This window comes from Bos mutus, chromosome 18, assembly GCF_027580195.1.
Source record: "Bos mutus isolate GX-2022 chromosome 18, NWIPB_WYAK_1.1, whole genome shotgun sequence".
In the NCBI taxonomy this organism is placed as follows: Eukaryota; Metazoa; Chordata; class Mammalia; order Artiodactyla; family Bovidae; genus Bos; species Bos mutus.
The window spans coordinates 40,595,378-40,622,495 of NC_091634.1; the positions used below are offsets into that span (position 1 = coordinate 40,595,378).

Genomic DNA, 27,118 nt, shown 5'->3' on the forward strand with positions numbered 1-27,118 from the left:
CTTCTCCACAGATAGGCAATGTCTGGTCCCACTGATGAGACTGCAGGAGACCTGCCTGTGAAAGATATAGGTCTAAATCTCTTTGGCATGGGAGGGTTGCAAGGTATGGCCAGCTGTTACATATTACAGTTATGAACTTTGATCAGTAACTTCTTTACTTTTAAAGTATTTCTGATATTCATACAAACAAAGCCATTGAAAGGCACTATATAGCTCTTGATTGGACTAAACAAGAAGATGGAGAATTTAGAACAACATATGGTATTTTACTGCAAGCATCAATTATCAACAGCTCATAGAAAATGTAAAATCCCCCTCTGTTCTGATAAAGAATTGTTATAAATCATCTTCTTAAAATTCCACACATCAGTGGAACTACACAGAGAGTACCAAGCCTCCAAACTGAATTGCCTGGTTTAAATCACATTCACCATTAAAATGTTTCTTTATGCTGAAGTTTTATATGGGAGGAAATGCCATATTTAAAAAATTTTGCCTTTCAAGTAGAGTATCTCAAAATGGTTTGTTTATCAAAGCGATATTGACTTTGTTTTATCAAATTAATACACATTAAAGGTTTTCTTTGTCCTTTTATCACTTTAGTGGTTGCTATGGAGCTAAAAAGCACTTTCAAATTGAAAAAGAAAAGTACTGCTTTAAGGAACAATTTAGAGTGTAGGTCTGTGTTCCTGTTTGTGTGTACAGAATGTCAGCCATGCTGTCATGCCACAGCATTTGTCACCGAGAAGCCGATGATGTCAAATATATTCCACTACGTCTTCTCTACAAGCTTGTTAATCAAAGTGTTACCGGTAGCCACCTTCAAGTACTAAAGAAAGGTGGTCAAAACATTATTCATTGAAAAAAATAAATTTGACTGTACAGCTTTTATTGTTAAGAGTAAATAAACTGTATCAGCATTGCTTTAGATCTTTAATGGAATGTCGGGGATTCAAATACAAAGAAATTTTAAATGTGCAAGGCTATTTTTTAGTATTTGATACCCTAAGTTCAATCCTTGCCCTAGTAACCTCCTTATAGGGCTTTAATCTTTGTCCATTTGTTCTTTGTTTCTTGTGGAGGACTGTTGAAAATTGACCAGCTTCACAGGAAAATATCAAATTTAAGCATATGTAAAAGAAATATCATACACACCTGCTAAAAGGTGTAAAAGTTCTTTAAAAAAGTGTGATAGCTTATAAATGATTTGCAAAGGTTTTTGTTTGTTTGGTCTTGCAGATTTTATAGTTTATTTTCTATAACCCAACACCCATAGCTCAGAAAAATATCATAATCATATTGTTTTTGTTATAACTCTTACCTTTGCAAAAAAAAAAATACTTCCAGATACCCTTTTAGTTTAGTTTTTTTCAACATTCAGCATACAAATTGAAAAGTCTTTATTGAATCAGAGTTCCATCTTATGTTCTTAAAGACAGTTATTGGAATACATTTTTGAATGGAAACTATTGTTACTCATATCCTTAATATTGCATATAAAGTATTAATAGCAAAGATTTTTGTTCTTAGGTCCAATCAGTGACATGAACAATGCTATAACATTTTCTAAAGCATCAGAGATTATGTTACTATCAACAGTTATTGTTTTTAGAGGCTCTTTTAAGTAATCCTACTATTAATTACCTTGGCATTTTTGCAGAAACTTCAACAACACGGACAATGAAGTCTCGCCAGGCAGTGTCACGTATCAGTCGTGAGGAACTGGAAGACAGATTTTTGCGTTTGCATGATGAGAACATTTTACTTAAACAGCATGCCCGCAAGCAAGAGGATAAAATTAAAAGGTTATGATAAAAAGCTTTTAGCTTTTTTTTTTTTTCCTGACTCTGTAAAGTTTGGAGGATATGCTTTTCTATAAACTTAATTGAAAACCCCACCTTGAATCTTTTTTTGGAGCAAGGCAGGTTGTAAATAAATACAATTTTAAAAATGGAAAATCTTACAAACTAGTATAATAAAACAAAAAGATTAGGAGTTTTTATGATGTCTGAAATTGCCATTTGAAAAAAAGAGCTAATAGCTATGAGTGCCGTGAGTGTATCATATCTCTAAGTAACTTTTGTTTTAATATTTACAGTTTAATAAGCAAATGGCCAAAATATCTGTTTCTAGAGGTCCTGATTTGAAATGAAAGTTTAAAAAAGTAATTAGCTATTCTAACTTGTTAGAATGCATGTTCTAACTTTAAGATTTGGGGTTTACTAAGTAAAAACATCACTATCTGGAACATATTTTACCTCGCTTGGATTAATCTAGAATCTATATTTATTTCAAAGAGTCTACTGTTTCTGAAGAAACTCACTTTTGTGTGCACAATTTCTGCAGGAATTATTTCTTAAGGATAGATATCTTTCATTCTTTCTTGTTCAGGAACACTCGACTGTTTTCTGAATGTGTGACTTAAAGTTCATTCTCATGTGTGAGCATGGACAGATCTGTATTCATGTTCTAGATACAATGCAAAGGTGGGACAGTGATCGAAGAAGGAAGATAGAGATTATTTTTTTCTGCTTGGAACTTAGCCTCTAAAGGAATGACTTCTAGTCAGTTTCTACTCTGTGGACTTTGTTTTAATGACCCACTGACCTGCTTTGTGCAGAGCTTTTACTTTGAGTTGGTTTTTGAGTCATGATGATGTCTTTTTGCAAGACATGTGACTCACTTGCCTGACTGTTTTCCTGATCAGTAACAGCCATCACCCTGTCTAAATGAGGCATTTAGTCTGTGACTGCTTAACAGTTTTTTTCTTTGTAAACCTAATTGGTCAGTAAAAGAATTAAATTCACAACCTTGACCTCATTAGTAATTTGTCCTAGCTAGAAAGTAGAAAACAACTTAATAATGAGCTACATAGTTTAATGGAAAAAGCACTGTGCTAGGAGTCAAGTTGTATGCATCTGTTCTTTTATCTCTCTGCCACTCTCCTGTGGCATGTTCAAGCCATTTAACCCCCAGGGATTTTATTTTACTCAGCCCTGAGAATAGTGATCCATTGACCACTATAACCCAAAGCTCTAATTTCCTTCTCGATTTCACACCACTGACACTACGTAGATACACGGATAGAACTTTATCCATAAGATATAATTAGATTCACTTACTTTAGAATAAATGTAGATTTGATAAACTACCTTTCTAAAGAAGTACTCAGACTTTACCTGGTCACTTATTTCATTAATAGAAAATAATCAAATGAATATTGTTGCTATCACCGGACAAAGAGAGGCAATCATCTTTCTTGGCAAAGCTTCCTTCAATATCTTTGGAGGAATTGTAAGCCTCTCTATGGGTGTACTCCTCTTCCCTTAAAAACGAGTTGTTTACTTTTCTCTAGATATTGACTGCTTTTCCACATTAAAGCTATGTCTTTCTTTTGAACATAATCTCTATCTCTGTGTGAAAGTCTCTGTGTAACAGAAGATTCAGGTATTTAGATTGGCATCTCATTTTAGTGGCCACCATCTCTCTGTGGCAGCTGCATTTGGTGGGGCTGCGGGTCCAAGAGGGCTGGGTAGCATGCATGGCTCTGTTGGGTTGCAATACCTGCCCAAACTTCCCAATGATATATCCTTCTCAGGATTAGGTGGAAAAGGAACTAATCCATTGATTATTTTACTAGGGTGTTTGTGGTACTCTTGGATCTTGGTTTTTATTATCCTATATCCCTTATAAAGCATGTTTAATGGATGTGCCTCAAGGGAAAGAGAAAACAATCTTAACTGATTATGTTATGCATAGCTCTCCCCGCCATGCCACATGCTGTAGGCCGAGTAGCCAGAAGTGTAGATAGACATGTATTACTACCGCTTTTACAGAGCACTCCGCTCAGGGCAACAAAAGGTTGTACTATGACATCCCAAAGCTATTAAGGGTTTTTTTTTATTTCACTTTTGTTCTCTTAAGTAAAAGCTTCTGTCCATAACCAGGCTAAAATAAAGCAAAACTCCGTTTAAAGAAAAATGAAGTGTGTTTTTATTTTCAATCTCCTGTCTGGGTCTTTATAAAAATAGATTCACTATAAACTAGAATCAGCTATTGAAGATGTGCGACCAATTTTGTAAAGTCTTGAACTCGTGTCTCTCATCAAAGCCACCTTTTCTTTCTTGTACTGCCAAGATTTTTCCATTCACTGTCAAGCATGTTTTCTGTACGTGTATATTACATCACCCCCATGTGCCCTTTCTGTCTTTTGTTCTGTCTAACCAGTTTTTATCAAAACTTAAAAGAATCCAAGGTATAAACTCCTGAGATGTCAAAAGCACAGTGTATGTCTAAATTTAAAAGCAACATTGAAATAATACTTTTTTTGTGTCTAATTATTTTCTCCCATTAAACAGGCATGTTGCTGGAGCACTGAGCAACATTTAATGGTGCATTTGGGTTTCTTTTTAATTTTTCATTGGGCTTTTAATATGTATCTATGCATTCTAACAGTTTTATATTTGTAATATATCTTAATCCCAGAGAAACTGAAAACAATATATCACCTAAATGCTGCATAGTCTTAATAAACTTTTGAAAAGTTTTAACTTACTGTGGCTTGCAGATATAACCCACCACATCCACAATCTGTAGCTACATTTAAGTGCATACAGCATTCCTACATAAGGTCATGCGTTAAAAATTGCATTTGAGGAACATATGGAGTAAATATGTGTCCTCTCTTTACTAACCTTAAATGATAAGCCTTAGGAAACTGTTATTTGTCAGTGCTATAAAGCAGATTGTTGCCCAGTGGTTTCAATTATCATCAAAGGATTCTTCACAGGCAGTAATAGTTATATCAAAACCTGAAATTTATTATTCAGGTTCTGCACTGAAGTCTTCACAGTGATTATGTTCCTTTCAACAGAATGCATTTTATGCTGACTTCTCACATTCCTTTTCATCTTTTTATTATTTCCCTAGAATGGCCACCAAGTTAATACGGCTAGTTAATGACAAGAAAAGATATGAACAGGTTGGTGGCGGCCCCAAGCGGTTGGGAAGAGATGTGGAAATGGAAGAAATGATTGAGCGGCTACAAGAGAAAGTTCATGAGCTTGAAAGACAAAATGAAGTCCTCAAAAGCAGACTGATTTCAACCAAGCAGCAACTTCAGATCCAGGGTCACAGGCATACTCCGTACAGTTATGTGCAATCTCGTGTTAACACCGGGCGTAGAAGAGTGAATGAAAATGCAGGCTTACAGGAATGCCCCAGGAAAGGTAAACTAAAGCTTACATTAAACCCTAAATTTAAATTAATAGGTTGTTTTACACTCACATACATACATACACACACACACAGAGTTTTATTTCTACATTATTTATGTTTTTAAGCATCTTTCAAAAGAAAAAACGTTTTTTTGACACTTTGATAAAATCACATTAACATGAAGGTCATTTTATATAAGAATCACTAGATCATGCTCAAATTTGTCTAGTAAAACATTGAACATAAGTATTCATCCTAACAGGTAAAAGAAGCATATATGAAATTACATAAAATACAGGTTTAGTTTAGTTTTAGTTGGTTTTTATAGGCAGTGATGAAAATTGCATTGACTCAAGCAAATGGAGAAACCACTAGCTTGCTTATATGGTCACACTGTTGTTCTGAATGATCACACTTAAGTTCTTTGTCCAAAGGCCTTCCATAAATTGTACAGAATTGTTTAAATCTTTCTCATCATGGGAGACAGCTTGACCATGAAATGTGCACATAACTCGGGGTTTAAAAAGTTGGGTTCTCGGTGACCTTGGACAAGTTTTCTAGTGATTCTGAACTTGAGTTTTCTTTACATGTAGAATAAAAGGATGTAAACAAGTGACCATAAAAGTCTCTTCCCGCTCCAAGAAATCATCACTGGTCAATCACTTTCCTTATGTTGAAAATGGATCACCTAAAACCTACCCAGCTTACAAAGCAATTTATTTGCATATAGAAGACTCAGTACTATACACAGAACCTACGTATTTCTAAGAAAACTTGCTCTCTCCACCCACAGACTTTATTTTTAATGAAGCAAAAAATCAATAACTATTTAAAATTTTTTTTCATTACAACCACCATGGAAGGAAATAGAATTTTAGTTCTAATTCATCTTCGTTTGGAATATGCTTCACATAAAGACCAAACATTTTTAGGGAAATAAAAAATCATGTAAAACTTTCGTTTCAGTTCATCGAGGGAATAAAAAACACCATCTGAACAGAAAAAGAGAAAAATTTGTTCTATTTTTTTTCTGCAAGCCAAAATGTTAACACTATCTGTTCCCTAGACAGGGTTCCTTTGAAGTCAGTAAGGCCTCCATGCAGGCAGGAGGCAGCTGCAGGATGAAAGGGCTTGGCTACTCCGAGCTATGTGAGATTGGCAATAGGCTTTGAATATAATCAAAGTAATCATAATGAATTATAAATCAAAAATACATTTGGCTGCTAATTAAATTTTTATATCTTGAGAGCACTTGACTTCCCAGAGCCTCATTTTCCCCATCTGTAAAATGGAGTGATAACACCAGATTAGAAGAAAGTTCAGGAGATGGTAGGTATACCATGATTTATTTTACCTTTAAATAGTCATTTATCCTGTCTGAACCTTAGTTTTGTCACCTGTGACTTGGGAAAGATGATCCCTATGGTCTGTGTATGCTAAATAAAGACAATGCCCAAATATTAGGTTAGTATGACAAGATATTAGTGCTATGAATTTCTGTCTAAATTGTTTGATAGAAGTTTCTCCTTATAGAAGAGCCACAGAACAGAAGAGACTTGAAGATGTTACTCATATAGACTAAATTTTCTTTGTATTCACTTTATGTACCAAAAGCTAATCATTTAATTATTGTATAAGTGTGAAGTAACTTTTATAATTAAAAGAATGTCTCATTTTTAACAATGGGATTAGGTTTATAAAAATTACATATAATTATTTTTATAAGCAAAATTGTATTTAAGTTCAGCAACAAAATGTTTTATTTGGAATCTTATTAATGATCTCAACTTATCTTTGTTGAAATACGGATTTTCTTATTAAGGTAAAATAAATCAAAATAGAGGAAACATTTTTACTTATGTTCACAGTATCTATGAGTCACACAAATAAGGATAAGGTTCAGAATGTAAAGTCAAATGGTGTGAATGAGTAATTTAAAAATCAAGAAACCTTTATCAAAAATACTAAAAAAAAAAAAATCATGATTTTGAAAACTTTTTCCTTCATACCTCAGTTTATATTGTAAAGACCTAAATTTAAAACTTTGGTTCTTTCAAAATTTACTTCCGAAGTTCTAAATCTAAGTTGAATAAATATTTCTGGGTAATTTGGTTTACATAGTAGAATTTGTTAAATGAGCAGTACTTGGTGCTGTGCTTTATTTCATGCCAGCTGATGGCTGAGATCTAACCGTTCTTTTGGCAATGTATGTCTCATTCTCTGTACTGTACAGCCCGCATCTCTCAGTATGGAAGAGACTTGCTTATATTACAGATTTCCTTATGATAGCAAATCAAGGGTCCTTCTTTTCTAACTTCGCTTGTATGATCCTATTAATTTATTTTTAGGTATTAAATTCCAAGATACAGATGTAGCAGAAACTGTGCAAACCATGCCTACAAAATATAGCAACAGTTTACTCAAAGAAGCCAGAGGAGAAATAAGAAATTTGTATGTATGCTTTTTGTGATCCCTTTAGACCCCTTTATATTGATCATGTCTCTTTTGATCCCTCCCTCTCCTTTATTTTAAACAAAATTGGTTTATGTACAAAAAATTTCCTCTAGCTAGATCTGTGAGTCAAGAACAGGTATTACATAGCATGCTTGCCGTACAATGAGGAAAATGAATATCTTAACCAACTGCATCATTGGAAGCGTTTAGAGAGAGAATAGTTCTCTTTATTATAATTTCCCCCTCAAAGGAATGGCATAAAGCCCAGTCATTTAGAATAGTATAAGCTTTACAGGCAACATTTTCATTCTCAGAAGAATTACAGGTAGTTTTCTTTCATTTTTTTTTTTTTTTTTTAGATCATGAATTAATTAGCCTTTCTGTGGTTTAAAAAAGGAATTGGAGGGAGTGGCTTAAAAGTTTGGAGCTATCAAATACATATGGATGTCAGATTTTGTTTCCCTGTGATTCTACGGTACTTCATTCTTCATCATACTATGGTTTCAAAAAAGTTACTTCTGCCACATTTAGCTTACTTTTCCGTTAATGAAAGCCTCATGGTAATCTCAGTGTCTGTAAGTCACAAATAAAGATAAGAATCTACCTTATCTACAGTACAGGTCTTCACCTGGATCATCAAAAAGTCACAATTCTAAATGAGGAGAGAAAACATGAGACAAAGAATATCATATTTTAGGTAGCTGCTTAAGAATAATATGGGCTTAATTTTTTTCTTCTGAATATTTTAAATACCAATTACAGTAATGATTGCCTGTGAGGGAACAAAACTAAAAGACTAGCCTAATCTTGTTACCTGTAAGCAGAAAAGCCGGGGTTCACACCAGTGCTGAGGCTCAGTACACTGGGATGCTGCCAGACCTGGTAGAGAGAAAATATAAACCAAAGACCACTAAGTTATGTTTTGCAAATTTCTTGCCTTCTCTCTATAAAGTGTTAATTTGGGTGGTATTGGCAAGTGTGCATATAAAAGAACAAAGGTGCATAAATTATCTGAAGATGACCAGATCTCAGAGTGTATAGCAAGTAACCAGTAAATACTATGTTGAATTGAACTGCAGTCTAGCCCATTGCCTAAGACATTATCTAATATAAAGCAGTACCTTGAATTCTTTCATTTTGTTGTTGTTATTTAGTTGCTAAGTCCTGTCAAACTTTGTGACTCGCTGGACTGTAGCCTATCAGCTTCCTCTGCCCATGGGATTTCCCAGGCAAGAATACTGGAGTGGGTTGCCATTTTCTACTCCAGGGGATCTTTCTGACCCGGGGATCGAACCCTCATCTCTTGCATTGGCAGACAGATTCTTTACTGCTGAGCCACCAGGGAAGCCCTTGAGTTCTTCCATATGTATTCCCAGATCATTAGATTTAATCTGCTACTATTTCACTGTTCAGAGGCAGTTAAGCTAAAATTGTTAACTTTTGCTTGCCCTTTACTATGAAGCACTTTCTTTGTACTGATCTTAAATCCTGCAGATTTTGCCTCAAACTACAAATTCTTGTAAAGATTCTTTATTTCAGAGAAAATGTTATTGAGTCACAGAGAGGCCAGATAGAAGAGTTAGAGCGCTTGGCAGAGATCCTGAAAACTCAGTTGAGGAGAAAAGAAAATGAAATTGAGTTATCTCTTCTTCAGCTTCGAGAACATCAGGCTACAGATCAAAGGTATGTTAAAACAGAAATAGCACTTTGATAAGGTCAAAATTAGTTTAAAATACTTTATCATGTGCCATAGAAGGATAAGTCTAGTCTATTTAAAAAATCATGTTTTTATTTTGCATTCTTCATATAAGCCTGCTGCAGACCTACTGGTATCAACAGCTCAAGGCTAATGGCGTTTTTCCCTGGCCTACTCTGCCTCACCTTGTCGCCTTTGCTCATTTACCAAAACCGTAGGAAGCACTGATACCATTTGATTGTACCTACCAAGAAAAACAGGTGTGACAAGGACTCAGCTGTTGGCATACCTTGTGAATAAGCCCAACCTTGTTCAAGTTTCTTTCCCACCCATAAAAGGTAGTAAATTCTGTAGTACAGTACCCGTTTTCTCCATCCCATAAAGATGTTACCTCTCCTTACATTGAGAGCTTGCACTGACTTATGCTGATCATTATGGGGACATTGGGGCCCTTCAGTAGTCTCCTTGCTGCCCCTACATTTTTTTGTAACAAGGCTTATTATTTATGGCCGCACTGGGTGTTTGTTGCTGCGGCGTGTGGGCTGCTCACCGTAGTAGCTTCTCTTGTTGTGGAGCACAGGCTCCAGGGTGTGTAGGCTTCAGTGGTTCAGCAAACGGACTTAGCTGCCTGTGGAATCTTCCCAGACCAGGGATCAAGCCCGTGTCCCCTGCACTTGCAGGTGGATTCTTAACCACGAGCCACCAGGGAAGTCCTGCCTCTTCATTTTTGATGTTGGATAATATGTAGTGTTTTCTTTCCCATCCTCTTTTGTCATCTGTTGGTTTCTAATACCTCTTCTCTCATTTTTGTGCTTCCATGCTGTTCTTCCAGTAAGACTTTACCTTTTTAATGTATTCTTTATTGAATTATTTTCTTCCTTTTGGCCCTTTTCTTTTTTGTTTGGAACAAGGATATCCAAAGGCAGAAAGAGTAATATATTGAAATCTCATATACTCATCATTGAACTTTAACAGTTATCAACATGTCTTGTTTCATCTTTCCTTCACCTTCATGTTCTTTAATTAATTAGCCCCTATCAAATATCATGTCATCACACCTATATATACTTTAGTATATTTGCTCTGTGTGATAAGGAATTTTAAATGTAATCACCATGCCATTATCACACCTAACAAAATTAACAGCAATTCCTTGACACCATCTAATAACTTATTTTATATTCCAACCTCTCTGAAGATGACTTCTTGCTGTTTGTTTGAATTAGAATCCAAATGAGGTCTACACATTGCATATGATTATTAGATCTTGTTCCTTTTATTTCTCTCTTGATTTTTTTTTAAAACCAGTCCTAGATTCTCTGTTTGGTTTTCCCCTTACCAAGTGATATGTGACTTGGTTCTCAAAAAACCAAGCATGATTTTCCACTTTTTCATTTCAGAATCAGAGTTTAATTCTCTTTTCACAAACTAACCTCACATGGTAATATTTGAAAAAGCTAAGATACATAATAGATTTGTTTGTAAAAAAAAATAAAGCAGACTTTTTATTTCAGAGATTTAAAAGATTAATATTATCCCTACTAATTTCTATTCCTAAAAAGTTATGTGTAAAATTAAATTATGTAATGAAATTCTATATGTTGACATTTCTGTACCCTTCTAAGTGCAGAGCAAAAGAAAAATGAATATTTTTGAGAATTGTATTTGTATTAGGGAATGTAATTTGAATGCTGGCCTTGAACCAGGCTTTTAAATACCTGGGAGTTACCCATGTTCCCCTAAGAATAAACTTAGCCTTCTTGGAAAACCAAGAAATTGTACCTTGTGAAGAACAGTGCTGAAGACCCCGACACTGAATATGGTGATCTTAATTGCCAACAGCCATATTTAAATATTATCTGAATATAAAAACTGTGCATTAGTCCAAGCCCAAGCTTGGAGCCATTCCTCAACAGCTGAATACAAGGTTATCAAGCTACTTTCTCAGTTGTATGCCTGCTCAGTTGCTAAGTCATGTTTGCAACCCCATGGACTATAGCCCACCAGGCTCCTCTATCCATGGAGTTCTCCAGGCAAGAATACCGGAGTGGATAGCCATTTTCTTCTCCAGGGGATCTTCCCAAACCAGGGATCAAACCCATGTCTCCTGCATTGCAGGCGGGTTCTTTACCTCTAAGCCACCGGGAAATCCCAATTTATTTTATATTTCTTAAATTCCCAAAGGATAAGATGGACCCTATGTTGGCCGTTCCTCCTTCCAAAGGGATATGATCATCTGAGAACTAGTGTTTAGTGTTAATTGAAAGGGAAATCCAAGAGCTCTTCGATCTTAGGACTAGATAACAGCACAACTAGAGTAATAGACAGGTCTGCCTATTTTCCAGTATACGTGTTGTCAGCAGGAGACATCAGCATATACACAGAGAAAAGTTTTCCTTACAAAGTAAACTAAGGCATTCTTTAGGGGATTGTATTATTCACCTCGATTTTTTGTCACTTAATGTGAAGGGATAGACAAAGTGAGTATTACAGTTAGAGAAACTTTTGTTGCAGAGACTAAAGAAAGCAAGCAACTTACACCCTGTCTCACAGATTTTATAAATTGAAAATTACTGGTTATTTGTTTAGAAGGAAGGGTACCTTCTTCTAAGAAGGTGAATAACATATTGCTTCTTGAGATACAGTTGTTGAAAACTGAAGAAATGACTTCAAATAAGGGTCTTCAAGTCTTTTTTTTTTTCTTATATGTTTACACATAGCTCAGAATTTTATGTGTAACAGCAATTTTTTTTGAGACTAATGGAAAACTGTTGAAAAATGTTGGGGAGAATATAAGACTTGGTATAATTTACTGTAGAGAAAAATCACAAAATGGAAAACATATTTAAACTTCTCTTTCACGGGTACATTATTTCAGATTTGAAATTCTAGAAGTCTGATCTGAATGTTGGACTCCTTGTTCTCAAACATGAACCTAAAGTAGTTGTAATCTTCAGAGTGTGGTGCCTGATATTTATGGCAAAGAGCCTTTTCATAGAATATTGCAGAAACTCTTCGTAGTATGTGTTTAATAGACCAGTTTGGTTTGGCATCAGCTTGACATAAACTTTTGGTTATCCAAAGCCCTTAATTGCTTTGAAGTAAAAGCCCAGTACTGCTCTTTTTTATTAAAATCATGTTTTTTCCTGTTATTGTGGTCTATTTTGGAAGACTGAGTTGTGATTTTTGCATATGTTCTACATAATGCCTCATTAGCAAAAAATCTTGTATCATTTACAAGTAGCCTGAATGTCTGTGTTGTTTTGAACAAAAATCCATATTAAAATTTAAACAATATAAAAATGCACATTTTCTGCTTATTAAAAAGGCCTTCTTAAATTAAATGCAAAGCAGTAACCAGTGAACACATGTACATGAACATTAAAATCAGGATGATTTTACCTTTTACTGACTTTTTCAACTCCCCAAATATTTATACTCTTACCAAATGTGTAAGTAGTTTGTACTAAGTGTTTTTTTTGGGTTTTTTTGTTTTTTTTTTAAGTAAATGTTAGGGTGTTTACCTTCTTAATTAAAAATCGTGTAAGTGCCATAATGTCCCACTGGAAGAAATTTAACCCATAAATATTTCAAACACTCTGACTTGTCCTCTTCCCTTTGGTTGACGGCACACTCTCGGATCTTAAAAACACAGAGACCTTCTGCAGCCGTGCAGCTTGGCTTTTGGGGCTCCATCTTTCCAGCTGTGCACAGATGCAGATTACTTCCTGGCACTCAGAGGTCTTCCCCAGCATTTCATTTTGAAAAATGGCAAACCTGCAGCAAAGTTGCAAGAATTAGTGCCTTGAACACACATGCCTTTCACCTCTTGGCATGTTTGTGAATGGCACAGCCTGTCCTGCATTCTGCCCCCTCAGGCACAGGCCCACTCCCCTCCTTCCCTGTGTCTTCTCTCTCTCTCTCTGAGAGTTAGGTGCATATACCATGCCACCGTCTCTACACTGCTGAGCACCTTCTATGAACAAGGACATCTTCCTACATAACCACAGGACACCTATCACACATTCAGGACATTTCACAATGAATGATACAGTCAGTTCAGTTCAGTCGCTCAGTCGTGTCCGACTCTTCGCAACCCCATGAATCACAACACGCCAGGCCTCCCTGTCCATCACCAACTCCTGGAGTTCACTCAAACTCATGTCCATCTAGCCGGTGATGCCATCCAGCCATCTCATCCTCTGTCGTCCCCTTCTCCTCCCGCCCCCAATCCCTCCCAGCATCTGCGTCTTTTCCAATGAGTCAACTCTTTGCGTGAGGTGGCCAAAGTACTGGAGTTTCAGCTTCAGCATCAGTCCTTCCAGTGAACACCCCATTATCCCATTAATATCCTTGATAGCTATTTTTATTTTTTATTTTGTTTTTAATTGCTATTTTTCTTTTGTTTTTCTTGTTTTAACCTCGTATCCAACCAAGGACCATGTATTGTAATTAATCATCACGACTTTTTAGGATTCCCTCATTCTCAAGAGGTTCCCTAGTCTTCCAGACCACTAATGATGGTTGTTTGCAGAGTGCCCCTCCATTTGGATTTGTCCGATTGCCCAGCCCCCTAATTTAGAGGGCACATCTGGCTCGCAGATGGAAGGGAAACTGGGGCTAGGGACAACCATGTAGACATCACTGATACAGAGAGGTGATCTGTCTTCTTTAAAAAATATATCCAACAAGTTCCTACTGGTGTTTTGAGTACCTTAGAATTTGCCTAGTGAAAAGTTATCAAGCTCAAATACTATGTCTTTTATCCCCATGTTTTTTATTATGACTGTTATCTAAGATTAGTTTGTGATAGCTGCTTGGCATGTTTCCCAGGCACTTTATATTTAAACCACAGAAATTATCAAAATTAACAGTAACTAATGTATTAGAGTGTACTTCATAGTGGAAGGAAAGCTAAAACTTAGGAACATCTCAGAGGAAGGAAGCACAAGAGTGGGAAGAATTTATCTCTTAGACCTGGCTCCCTCATGTAGAAACTGGCAGAATGCTTTACTTCTCCAACCCTCAGGTAGCTACCCCAGCTGTGAAATGAAAAGGCTGAAATGAGTGAGTGGTTCTCTGTCCTTTAAAACAACAGTTGCTTTTATCCCCAGGCACCTTGTGATTCTGAAAGATTTTTGCCTCTTAACTAAGCAGTATACAGTAATTTAATCAATTTGTTGGGGTTTGTTTTTTTTTTTTCATCCAAAACGTGTATCATGCTAATCATTTCAAGATAATTGTGACATAGCCTATAATTTTGCACTGATTTGCTATAATTCTATCAAAAAGTAAAAACAATATAAGGCCTTTAGTTCACTTGTAAAACTCAATTGCCAGTAAGTCTACATTTCTCATTGGGCTTTCTGATATATTGAATATAATTCTCAAATTCTCATTACTGGTCAGAATCCACAAACTTGAACTTCAAAATGGCCCCTTAAGAAGATGAGCCAGGATTTGGGTCCTTCCTGTCCCGAACCAATCTTTGGGAGTGCTCCCTCTATTTTCAGAAGAGTATGATTATGTCCATGTAGAAAGGCCTATATAACTGTCCCCTTCCATTCCCTGTAGGTGTTTGAGAATAAAAAAATATTGAGTTCTTATTTATGTTTTGACCCAATACCACAAGAAAGATGCAATCCACAGGCAAATAAGCATACACATACAAACTTTTTCCTTTATGCATCTAAAATGAGGGAGCATTATTTTTCATCTATGAACTAAGTTGCAGTTTTGAACAAAGTCATGACCTTTCAAATAGACTTTGCTCAGCTATTTTAGTGAAGCTTATTCCATTTAATTTTCTAGTAACCTCCTGTAATTCTACTCAGGAGTGATACTCTATTGTTACCTTTGTCTCCTGCCAATACAGGAGACCGTTCAGTTCAGTCGCTCAGTCACGTCCAACTCTTTGCAACCCCGTAAGACTACAGCACACCAGGTGTTCCTGTCCATCACCAACTGCCAGAGCTTACTCAAACTCACATCCATCGAGTCGGTGATGCCATCCAACCATCTCATCCTCTGTCGTCCCCTTCTCCTGCCTTCAGTCTTTTCCAGCAGGGTCTTTTCCAATGAGTCAGTTCTTCGCATCAGGTGGCCAAAGTATTGGAGCTTCAGCTTCAGCACCAGTCCTTCTAATGAATATTCAGGACTGATTTCTTTTAGGATTGACTGGGTTGATCTCCTTGCAGTCCAAGGGACTCTCAAGAGTCTTCTCCAGCACCGCAGTTTCAAAGTATCAGTTCTTCGGTGCTCAGCTTTCATTATGGTCCTACTCTCACATCTATACCTGACTACTGGAAAAACCATAGCTTTGACTAGACAGACTTTTGCCAGAGAAGTACTGTCTCTGTTTTTTAATATGCTGTCTAGGTTTGTCATAGCTTTTCTTCCAAGGAGTAAACGTTTTTGAATTTCTTGGCTGTGATTTTGGAGCCCAAGAAAATAAAGTCTGTCACTGTTTCCATTGTTTCCCCTCCTATTTGCCATGAAGTGATGGGATCAGATGCCATGATCTTAGTTTTTTGAATGTTGAGCTTTAAGCCAGCCTTTTAGCTCTCCTCTTTCACGTTCATCAAGAGGCTCTTCAGTTCCTCTTCGCTTTCTGCCATAAGGGTGGTATCATCTGCATATCTGAGGTTATTGATGTTTCTCCCGGCAATCTTGATTCCAGCTTGTGCTTCATCCAGCCCAGTGTTTCTCATGATGTACTCTGCATATAAGTTAAATAAGCAGGGTGACAATATACAGTCTTGATGTACTCCTTTCCCAATTTGGAACCAGTCTGTTGTTCCATGACTGGTATTAATTGTTGCTTGTTAACCTTCATACAGATTTCTCAGGAGGCAGGTTAGATGGTCTAGTATTCCCATTTCTTGAAGAACTTTCCATAGTTTGTTTTGATCCACACAGTCAAAGGCTTTAGCATAGTCAATGAAGCAGAAGTAGATTTTTTTTTTTTTAATTCCCTTGCTTTTTCAGAGGATGTTGGCAATTTGGTCTCTGGTTCCTCTGCCTTTTCTAAATCCAGTTTGAAGATCTGGAGATTCTTAGTTCATGTACTGTTGAAGCCTAGCTTGGAGAATTTTGAGCATTACTTTGCTAGCATGTGAGATGAGTACAATTGTACAGTAGTTTAAACATTCTTTGGCATTACTATTCTTTAGGATTGGAATGAAAACTGACCTTTTCCAGTCCTGTGGCCACTGCTGAGTTTTCCAAATCTGCTGGCATATTGAGTGCAGCACTTTCACAGCATGATCTTTTAGAATTTGAAATAGCTTAGCTGGAATTCCATCACCTCCACTGTCTTTGTTCATAATGATGCATCCTTAACTTTGGACTCCAGGATGTCTGGCTCTAGGTTAGAGATCACACCATTGTTGTTATCTGGGTCATGAAGACCTTGTTAGTATAGTTCTTCTGTGTATTCTTACACCTCTTCTTAATATCTTCTGCTTCTGTTAGGTGCATACCGTTTCTGTTCTCTATTGACAGGAGACAGACACGAGTTCAGTCCCTGGGTCAGGAAGATCCCCTGGAGAAGGGCATGGCAACCCACTCCAGTATTCTTTCCTGGAGAATCCCATGGACAGAGAAGCCTGGTGGACTATAGTCAATGGATCACACAGAGTTCGACACAACTGAAGTGACTTAGCACACACGTGTTTCCCTAAAAAGAGCTAGGAATGACCTGTATGCTTAGACTGTCTGCCACTATTTTAAAAAAAAAAAAAAAAAACCTGTGGAGTTTTTTTGAATTCTAAGATTGTTTTCAAGCTTATCCTCCAAATTAAGTCAGCCTAACACTATTACTCAAAAAGAACCTCTTCATTCTATCTCATAAATATCTTACCTAATAACTTTCCAGAATTTCATAGCCTACCTTTTGTATTCTAAAACCTTCCCTTCTAAATGGTGCTAAAAATGGTATTATAACATCTTTGCGTCAAATAATCAGGAAGCTTTTTTTTTAGCATTCATAATCCGTACTGTAGCCAAGAAAGAAAGGTTAACGTGTGTGAAGGCGGGGAGGAACTGTGTGCCTAGGAAGTGAAGTATTAGAAACTTTCACTGGAGCAAAGTTTTGGCTTCTTAAGCTTTCATATTAGACTATACATTACATAGCACCACTGAAAGTTTTTCCTTCTCCAGTATATTTGAGGTTTTAAGTTTCTGGATTTATTATGGCACCCAGTAGCAGAGCTGGAGTCAAGTGTTTTCAAGGCTTCCATTAGAAATTCCTCTTCCAGAGTTTATTGCTTGACTGTTTCAAATTATATGAGAGAAACTTGGCACATAGGTTTGAGAGCTGGATTACTTTTTTCAACATAAAATCTAATTTATTTTAGTTTGTTTTTAATCTTAGAGATGGGCCAACAGCTCTTCTCATAGTTTTAAAAGATTTGATCATAATTCTAAATAATATGTCTGCAAAAAAAGAAAAGAAACCACATTTTCCAACTTAATTTTGTATAGGTTTTTTTTTTTTTCAAAATCCCTGTTGAAAAATATGAGAAATTTATTTTTACAAAGCACATAATTAGTGTGCTTGATATCCATTTGCCGATCGTTTCACCATGTATAATGCAGCATGTATGAATTGGTGCATGACCGTCTGAGTTCATCTGAATGTGTTTGCTATGCATTGTTCTTTCTGTTCAAATGTCATCATCCTGAAGACTTCATGTTCCATTCATAGGGCATAGAACAGGGCAGGAACATATTATGTGGCAGTCACTTAAAATATTGTTCATAAAATTAGCCCTGTCTGTCTCTGCTCTTCAGAGGAAACCAACCTGAGGCCTTCCTCTGCAGGCAGAGGTCTAGGACCAGCCACTTAGCAAGGACTCTAGCTCCCTCTTGCCTTCGAGTAGCCTTCTCACGTTCCTTGTCACCTTTCCATGACCTCTTTCCTCTCTCACATACACTCGCATCCTTTTACTGTATTTCATCTGTGTAAAAATGTTGATTGGCAGATCTGAGATGATTTTTCGTTGTACACCTTTCTGAAGACCAGGCCACATTCATCACAGTGTTGCTTTTAACTTTCATGCACTTTATATCATCGACTCTTCACTCTCAGCTTAACAGTAAGTGATCTTTCCTTTTCACTGTCACCATCAGAAATACCCCATCATAATGATAACCATTATCTGTCATGCTTAGTCACTCAGTTGTATCCAACTCTCTGCGACTCCGTTGACGGTAGCCCGCCAGGCTCCTCTGTCCGTGGAATTTTGCAGGCAAGAATACTAAACACTAAAGTGGGTTACCATTTCCTATTCCAGGGGATCGTCCAGACCCAGGGATCAACCCTGCATCTCTTGAGCCTCCTGCTTTGGGAGGTGGATTTTTTCACCTGGGAAGCCCCAGCCATTATGTATAGAGCCCCTAAAACTTTAGAATAATTATTAAAGACTTCCAGGTGCTATGTTGTTTCAGAATAGGTGTACTCTGTAATGAACTGATTTTTTAAAGTACCACATTATTATCATTGTTTTCTAAATAGTACTTCTGTTGTATTTGTGCCTACTCATTGGGCATCATTAGTATAAAACACCAAGTCACCTTTCTTGGCAATACTATGAAAAGTTTAAACTCCAAGGACTTTAGGAAATATTCAAGAAAACATCTACCAATTAGACCACTGACAGTTTTTCCAAGATAATTACTGGCCTTTGTCTTACAAAGAAAATTGAAAATTAAAACCTGCTGTTTATATGACCCTATGAGGCTGAATGGGTTGTTGGGACTTAATTTTTTGTTAATGTCATCACATACTAGTTGTTATTCATACATATGTCATATATATTCAATCTTGAAAATATTAACATGCTTAAAAACAAGAAAAATGAAAGATGAATTACAGCTGAAAATATAAGTAGAGATTGAAATTATTTGAACAATGTTCTCTCCTGTAAGAGTAAATGTCACTTACTGTTGAGCAGTCAAACCAAGTAATTCTGGAGAAAACAGATAAGTTAATTTTGACTTTTAAATATGAAAAAATATGCATATTTTCTATTGACCTATTCAAAAAATATTTTCCCTTCATATTATTATTATTTTTTTAGTAAGTAAAAATAATACTGAGGGGAATATTGGTGAGTGTACTGTTGAATGTGTGCTTGGAACTACTAGATAACATGTTTTAGACACATAATTATTTTAACATTGTGTTAAGACTGTACCCTGGGCAAGATCCAGGTTCTTGGACTTGTTTATCTTCTGTGCGAGGACAACTAACTGTCCGATGCCAAAATACAATGAACTTTCAAATATCAAAGAGGAAAATTAAGTATTTCAAGTCCTCAGCTGGTTTACAGATGTGTGAGCTTTGTAGTCCATTTTCTGGTTCCAGTAGGGCGTTGTGACAATTTTTCCAATATGTGTATACTAGATAAGTTTTGGAAGTAAAATTACTTACTTTAAATACTGAAATATTTTCTGAACTTAAGATTTTTGTGTTTATTTTTCTTAGAAAATGAAGTCTAAAACCAAACCTCACAATTTTTAAAATACTTTTGAATGTAAAACATATTAAATTAAGGAACCTTCTTTCTCTGTCAGGAAAATAAATGCCTTTTGAAAACAGGTATTCATTTAGATCTATGATTAACCTTTAACAAGATCTTCCTGTTAAATTCTGCGTTTGCTTTAATCTCAGTAGGAAAAATACAAACTAGTATTGCAGCATATAGAGTTTCTATATACCCTGTGGACGTTAAATGATCTCTTACAGCTACAGGCACATCTGCAACGTATTTAAATGCCAGCTTTGGGCATTATTAGTATAAAATGCTAAGTCACTTTTTTTTTTGAAATATTTTGAAAAGTCTGAACTCCAGGAGGAAACTCCAATAAATGATAATCTTATGATACCATTTGTTTCGAGGGAGTTGTGGCAAGATGAGTAGCTGTATGGCATATTTTATGATAGTCCTCCCTAAAATAAGCCTCAAGTTTGGTGGTGGAATGATGGCTGTGCTAAAGACTGATGTCCTTTTGCACATCTTTCAGGACACGATAAAATGATACGATGTAGAAGGGACAAAATCAAATATGGGGCTCCCTTCAAACTCTGAGAGTCTATGTGTTTGTGAAAGTTCAAGAATGGTTATTGGTTGGTCTTAAACAGTAAGTCTATCCTGAGTGTATAATAAACTAGAAACCTCAGTGACTGATAAGCATGTGTGTACATTTTTTTCTGTGTAACAGTCAATGAAAAATTATAGTCTCACCACAGTTTTTTTTTTTTCTTTTGTCTTGCATTTTTAATTCTGTCTCTGTCGTTTTCTTAAATACATCATTGAAGGTCAAACATTCGGGACAACGTAGAACTGATTAAGCTTCATAAGCAACTAGTGGAAAAAAGCAATGCCCTTTCAGTAATGGAAGGAAAATTTATTCAACTTCAAGAGGTACTGTGATAAATTATTTTATTACGGTGATATATAGATACAGAGATTCAAAAATAGTGTTCAAACATTTTTTAAAGTAGAATGGTCATAACACTAAAAAGTAATTTTTAAAGATTGCTCTTTTCATTCTCAAGTGTGTATTATTTCCCTTCTGATATGGTTATTTATAACTTAATTAAAGAAATAACTGCTTGGACTTTTTATGAATACCTGTGTCATCTTAAAATAATAAACACATTTACCATAAATCATCTCATGTCGAGAACATTTGTTCTTCACTCCTTTTATCTGAAATCGTATGGGCATATAGCAATGAAGGTTTAGATGTATTTGTATATATCTTCAGTTCCACGCATTTATGAAGTGTCCAAGATAGATCAGTGCTTAGAATAGGTTAATAACCAAGTTTTGTTAAATCTATTTTGATATGTGGTATTTTGTTTTTTTTTACTACTAGTTTCAGAAAATATTTGAATACCCATCATGTCTCCTGTCAGTGTATTTGTTTTAAATCCTCACCGTTGAGGTTGACAGTATGTGGTACTCTTGTCCCCATGGTTGTTTTCACGAGGACTGTGGCCCCACAGGAATGTGCCATCAGAGCATTCCTGTTTATTGGCACTGCATAATTAATATAGTTTCTGGAATTAATGAACTCCAAAGCATTCCAGATGAGCAGAATTCATATTAAGCAATGCTTTCTTTGAAGTACTGAAACAAGGAAAGCAGTAAATTGATGCAAAGCATAGGGTCATCTGAAGCCTAAATTCACTGTTGAATTAGATAAATATTTTCAACCATACTCTGGATAGTGTCTTCCATCCTGCAGTAACCTCTTTAAATGTCAAGTAATACATTGACTTCCATATAAATATGAGCGTGTATGAAAGAGAAATTAGATAGTGGGATTGATAGTGCTATCAGTAGATAGTTAGAAGAAGGAGGTTTAAAATATATGTAGTTGTAAGCCATCTCTAAAGGAGGAATTAAGAAAGGAATTAAAGAGTGATTCTGCATTCATTTATCCCTTTGACTGTTTTGATTTCCATTTTACAGTGACTCCAGGTATTTGTAGGTATTTGTTTAATACCATGAGTAGCAAGTGTCTTTGATAACACAGATACATCTTTTGGGATTGACGTTGGGTAGAGATTTGAGAGGTTCAGACCAACAGCTTCACTGAGGTAGCCCAAAGAAAGCTAGTTAAAGATAGTATTCTATAATAATACCAAGATTAACAAAAATTAAACTCAAGGGTCTCAATATCCATGTTTCTTTTAAAAATTTGAAGAACTTCAGTAGAACTTTAATGATTTAAATTAGCAGAGGAGGCATTACGTGTTATGGTCATAGAGACTGTATGAAAAGACTTTAGTGTAATCACCTTTTTTATTTCTAAAAGAAGTATGTGGCATTTAAGTATATAAAACTGAATTTAAAACATTCATAAGTAGATCCATTTTTGAAATGAAGACTTCAGTATCTATGTTACGAAATTGAAATTCATAATTGTATTAAAATTAGAAGCTAACCTTCCAAAGCTGTTTATCTGGTGTGGCAACAAATCTTTTCAGTTTGAGTATTTGTGATCAGAATTTATTTTTAACCCATGCAGCAGCATTTTTTAGACAGCATTTCCAACCACTGCATCCACAGTGAAATGAAAAAAAAAAAAATTATCTGTTAAAACTAAGTTACTCACTGGCCACTATCACCAAGTCAAAAAACTAGGAAAAAATAAAATAAAGGACAAAACCAGACTGCATTGTGTGACTCTGTGCTAAAATATTTTCTTCCTCGTGAAACCCTTTGGCCAAGACTACCTTGTATGGAGACATTATACATTGTATAGTAGCACATTAATAAAATAGCACATATACAATGTTGGTAAGATAAAGAATAAACTGTGTAACATGAACTTCTGGAGTAAATTCATTTTTTGGAGTGGTAATCATTCATTCAAAGCAGAATCCAAAAATAGTTTTGAAAGGATTTTCTTTTTGTTTTTTAGAAGCAAAAAACTCTCCGGATCAGCCATGATGCCTTAATGGCAAATGGAGATGAGCTAAATCTGCAACTTAAAGAACAACGTTTAAAATGCTGCAGTCTTGAGAAACAGTTACGTTCTATGACATTTTCTGAAAGAAGAATAGAAGAGGTAAGCTCCTAAAATGTTTAGCCATTTGTTGCATTAAAACTTGTCTGTAACTGTTTTGAAAAAGTCAAATAGAGACATTTTAAATATTATATTGACTTCAGAATCCTAAACTACATCCATGGCACTTTGAGCACACCCAGTAATATGTGCATGGCAAATCGGTACTTAACAATACTTACAAATGTGCTGAGATCCACTGTGTATCTAAAGGATTAAGGATCCTTGAGGAAAGGAAAACCATGGCTTTTTTTAACCATGACATTTTTAAACGGATACCAGATTACCTGAGGAATATAACTGTCTCAGTCTTAACAGCTTATTAGTCATTTGAGATGTCAGAACAATTATAGGAATATATCTGTCTCTAAGGAGGAGAATGTTCTGCCGTACAGTGTCAGCAATTTTGAGAAATTATTTTTTTTCTAAGAAGTTGTTTAAAAACTCATCTTCCTACTCATGTTGCTTCTCGTGTTCCCCAGCTAGCACAATCTTTCTGTAGTTTGATAACTTTGTCCTTAAAGAGCATGGAAATGAAATAAGATGCCTACTTTCTCTTGTCATCTTGGAAGAATCTTTTACAGTGTCTCATACTGGCATCAAAAGAGAATTTTGAGAAGGGAATGAATTTTAAGAGTACTCTGATCCATGGGAAAAGGTTGTAACAACAAAATATACTGGTGAATTAAACTGAAATACTAGAAATAAATTCAGAAAGCTACATTTTAGTCATCAATATATAATTATTGACCTACATTTATTTCTAAAAATATTATTCATTTATACATTGGGATAAAGCAAGGTATATAGTTTAATTTGTTCAGTCATTTGAAAGATGTACTACTGTTTCTTTGTAAATTCCAGGTAACATGAGAAATTGTGTGTTCAGAGTAAGTAGTGACTGACACAATTTGTTTGAACCACAAACCAAAAGAAAGCTTAATCCTTTAATTTTGGGAGGGGAGGAATTGGAAATTTATACAAAATGAATATAATGATGGAATCCATCAGGGAGGAGAGTAAAAAAATATTATGTTTCCCCAAACCTAATAGCAAGCTTTTAACACATCCTTTATTGAGTTTTGGCACATGTTGCCATAAAGCAGTGCATACGTTCTTAGTAAATTAAAACAGAAATATTAATTTCATGTTTACTTAGCAACTTGGAAAAAACTGATGCTAAATTAGATACAGACAATATACGTGGTCTAGCTCACGGCTGCAGTGTAGAAATCAAGACTGAAACATGTTTGTCTCCTCGTATGTTTTTGTTTTTTATCCCTAGGTGGTTTTATATACTTAGTGTGTAATTTTCTTTTCATTTCAGCTGCAGGATAGAATTAGTGATTTAGAAAAGGAGCGGGAACTTTTAAAGGAAAACTATGATAAACTTTATAACAGGTAAATCGTGATTCCATGTGTTCTCTCCTTCTCTTGTTTGAGATCTTTTCTATCAAAACACTGAATGTCAGAAAACCTAATATTGATGAAAGAATTAGCCACAGCTGATTGCAAGAAAGCTATACATGTAACAAAAGAAAAATAAGCTTTTTTTAAGGGATTGGTAATAAGTTCTTTAACCTGAACAGCAGTCTGTTACTAAGAAACTATCACTTTGTTGTCAGGACAAACTGCTCTCATTTCTTGAACACAGACTGCAAGTGTGCAGGCACTGTGATAAATACCCTGCTTATGCATTGGTATAAATTCCTTACAGCAACTTGGAAATGCAGGTATTGTTAATGCCCACTTTGGAGAAATTGAAAATAAAATAGAATTAGGGAAATTTACCTGAGTTCTTAAAGCTATGAAGTAATAGAGATCATATTTGAACCTCTCTTGGTCTCTTCAAGCCCTTGTTTGTTCTGCTCGGCTACCCAGCCTGTTAGCTGAGCCTAATTCGGTTGATGAGAAGTAAAGGTGTTAGTTTTTTCTGGTTCTTAAAAAGAGAAACACCGCATCTTTATCCTAAGATGTATTTTAGAGAGCTGCTTTCCTTTTTTTTTTTAAATCTGCTTCATAATTATGGTATTTTAAAAACTAATCCTTTCTAGTAATGTTAGAAACAAAATTCTGCTCCACAACTGTTTAATTAAGTGATACACACGTGTGTGTACTTATAAGTCTGTTCAATGTATGATACCGATAAGTGATAAATACAGATTTACATGTAAGTAGATTTTGTATATATTGACATATATATTTATGTTAGAGCTGATATTCAACAGTTGCTTCTAATTGGTCACATTCTGAAACATCAGAAAATAGCTATCTGATCTACAGATATAGCTTTAACTTTTTAACTGGGTTTTGTTTGATATGTTTTGTAAGCTAAATTTACATCTTACAAATTAAACAAGTAGCAAGGAGAGGCTTTTATTTTGGTTTACTTTGAGAAAATACCTAAATTAATGTGACATGTCATTGTACAGTATCACCTGCGTTGCTTATCCTAGTGTTAACTATCTTTGCACAGTGGCTTATTATATTAAAGGTGACCAGTAGCAGGTTCAAACATCAAAGTAACATCCTGGGCTCTCCAGCGAGGACAGACTGGCAAAAACTCTTCATGTGAAATTTCCCTCGGACCCCCTTCCAGACCATGTGGCCCTAGTGCTTTGTTCTGGTCCCACTCTCATCAGCCCTGATTAATTTTATGTAAAGCATTTATTATCCTATTGTATCTGTCTCTACAGAATAATGCATAGGTTTATATTGATATATGCCTGTTTGGTAGTTGTATGTTTGAAATCTTAAAATTTCATTGTATAGATCACACAATCACCATATAATATGGCAGAGAAAATGTTATCCCCATATCTTATAAATGAGGGAATTAAGACTCAAGAAAAATTAAGAAACCTGTACAGAGTCAGTTTCAGCATTGCTGAAACCCCAGTATAAGACTAGAATCCATTTCTTCTGAACCTGAAACTTGATTTTTTTTCCCCTATGTCTATCTCTCTGATTTTAATTGCAGTGGAAAATTATATGTGCAAGAGGGAAACATTCATGGAATAATAGAACTCTCATAGATTTTGAAATTTTTATTAATTTATAAATATTTATCTTAACGTCTTATAATTTCAAGTAATTTAGCATGAACTTAATACATGTGTATAAGTGCCATTTGGTCATTACTTTTACATTTTCTACTCCCCTTCAGTATGAGAATCTACTGAATATACTTTCTTGTAATAAAAAACATTAAACTTTAAAAAAAAAAAAACATTAAACTTTGTTGGGAATAATGCATAAATGACATTTTAAGAAAGGCATGTTTTTCTCAGTTTATCATCATGAAATTTATCTTTCCATATTAGAAGGTGATCTAAGAGTGTAAATCTGACTTTGGAGGGTTTTATTTTAGTGTTTTGTGCTTGAGCAACCTTTTTTTCCCTGCCACATTAAAAACAGACTTCATTATGCTGCTTACACTTGAATTTTGTGTGAAGTGTGTAGAAGTAAATGGGTATAATGAGTGTCAAAACATTTGTGTCAAAAAAAAATGTCACTTAGGGACAAAATCCAGCAAGCACACATGATAGTAAATAGGACTATAAAATTCTCTAATACAGTTTTTTAAATATATAATGTGTTTTCAGAAGCATAGTTGAAAAAACTCTACAAAAATCAACATCCTCGCCAGGATTCTTTACAGCTCTTGGATTTCATGGCAGTGTTATTCATTGTTGCCAATAAGTAAGGCTCATCACAAACTACATATATTCCCTGTTTGGTTAGTCATAGTGATAGCATGTTTTTAAGAGGGGAGCATTTGTTTGTTATTCAGAATTGGCTGGTTTTCAGTAGAAAAATGTGATGTGCAGATTGCATTCTCATCTTCCTTTTCAAATGGTATTTTGAATGTGTTTATTACTTGACATATGACACATTAGAGAAACATCTGGTAAGATAAAATCTTCATGCTAGTATTTGGTATGAGCCATTTTTAATATGTTAAAACATTTTTGATACTTTGCCAAGCAATGAGTATAACTTTAAGAAATGTTCATTAAAATTTTTTGCAATTAAATCTTTCAATTTGGTCAGAGAGAAAAGCTATACTATAATATAGTAAAGCTGTGTCCCATTTTTGAGATTAGTATATAGTTTTAGGGTAATGCAGCTGATGAATGCAATAGTCCCTCAACTATAATGTATATC

The 27,118-nt window shown here is 35.3% G+C and overlaps 1 protein-coding gene across 3 annotated transcripts in view; it reads left to right on the forward strand.

Annotated features, from left to right (window-relative positions):
* RPGRIP1L (RPGRIP1 like) overlaps positions 1-27,118 on the forward strand; it is a 98,878-nt gene that overhangs the window by 3,614 nt on the left and 68,146 nt on the right. For all 3 annotated transcript variants that reach the window (XM_070388427.1, XM_070388428.1, XM_070388425.1), the window contains exons 2-9: positions 12-103; positions 1,661-1,805; positions 4,930-5,228; positions 7,566-7,668; positions 9,211-9,354; positions 20,691-20,796; positions 22,808-22,954; positions 24,279-24,352. In XM_070388427.1, the coding sequence (XP_070244528.1) occupies positions 19-103; positions 1,661-1,805; positions 4,930-5,228; positions 7,566-7,668; positions 9,211-9,354; positions 20,691-20,796; positions 22,808-22,954; positions 24,279-24,352 (1,103 nt within the window). In that variant the 5' untranslated portion in view covers positions 12-18. The remainder of the gene's footprint in view (positions 1-11; positions 104-1,660; positions 1,806-4,929; positions 5,229-7,565; positions 7,669-9,210; positions 9,355-20,690; positions 20,797-22,807; positions 22,955-24,278; positions 24,353-27,118) is intronic.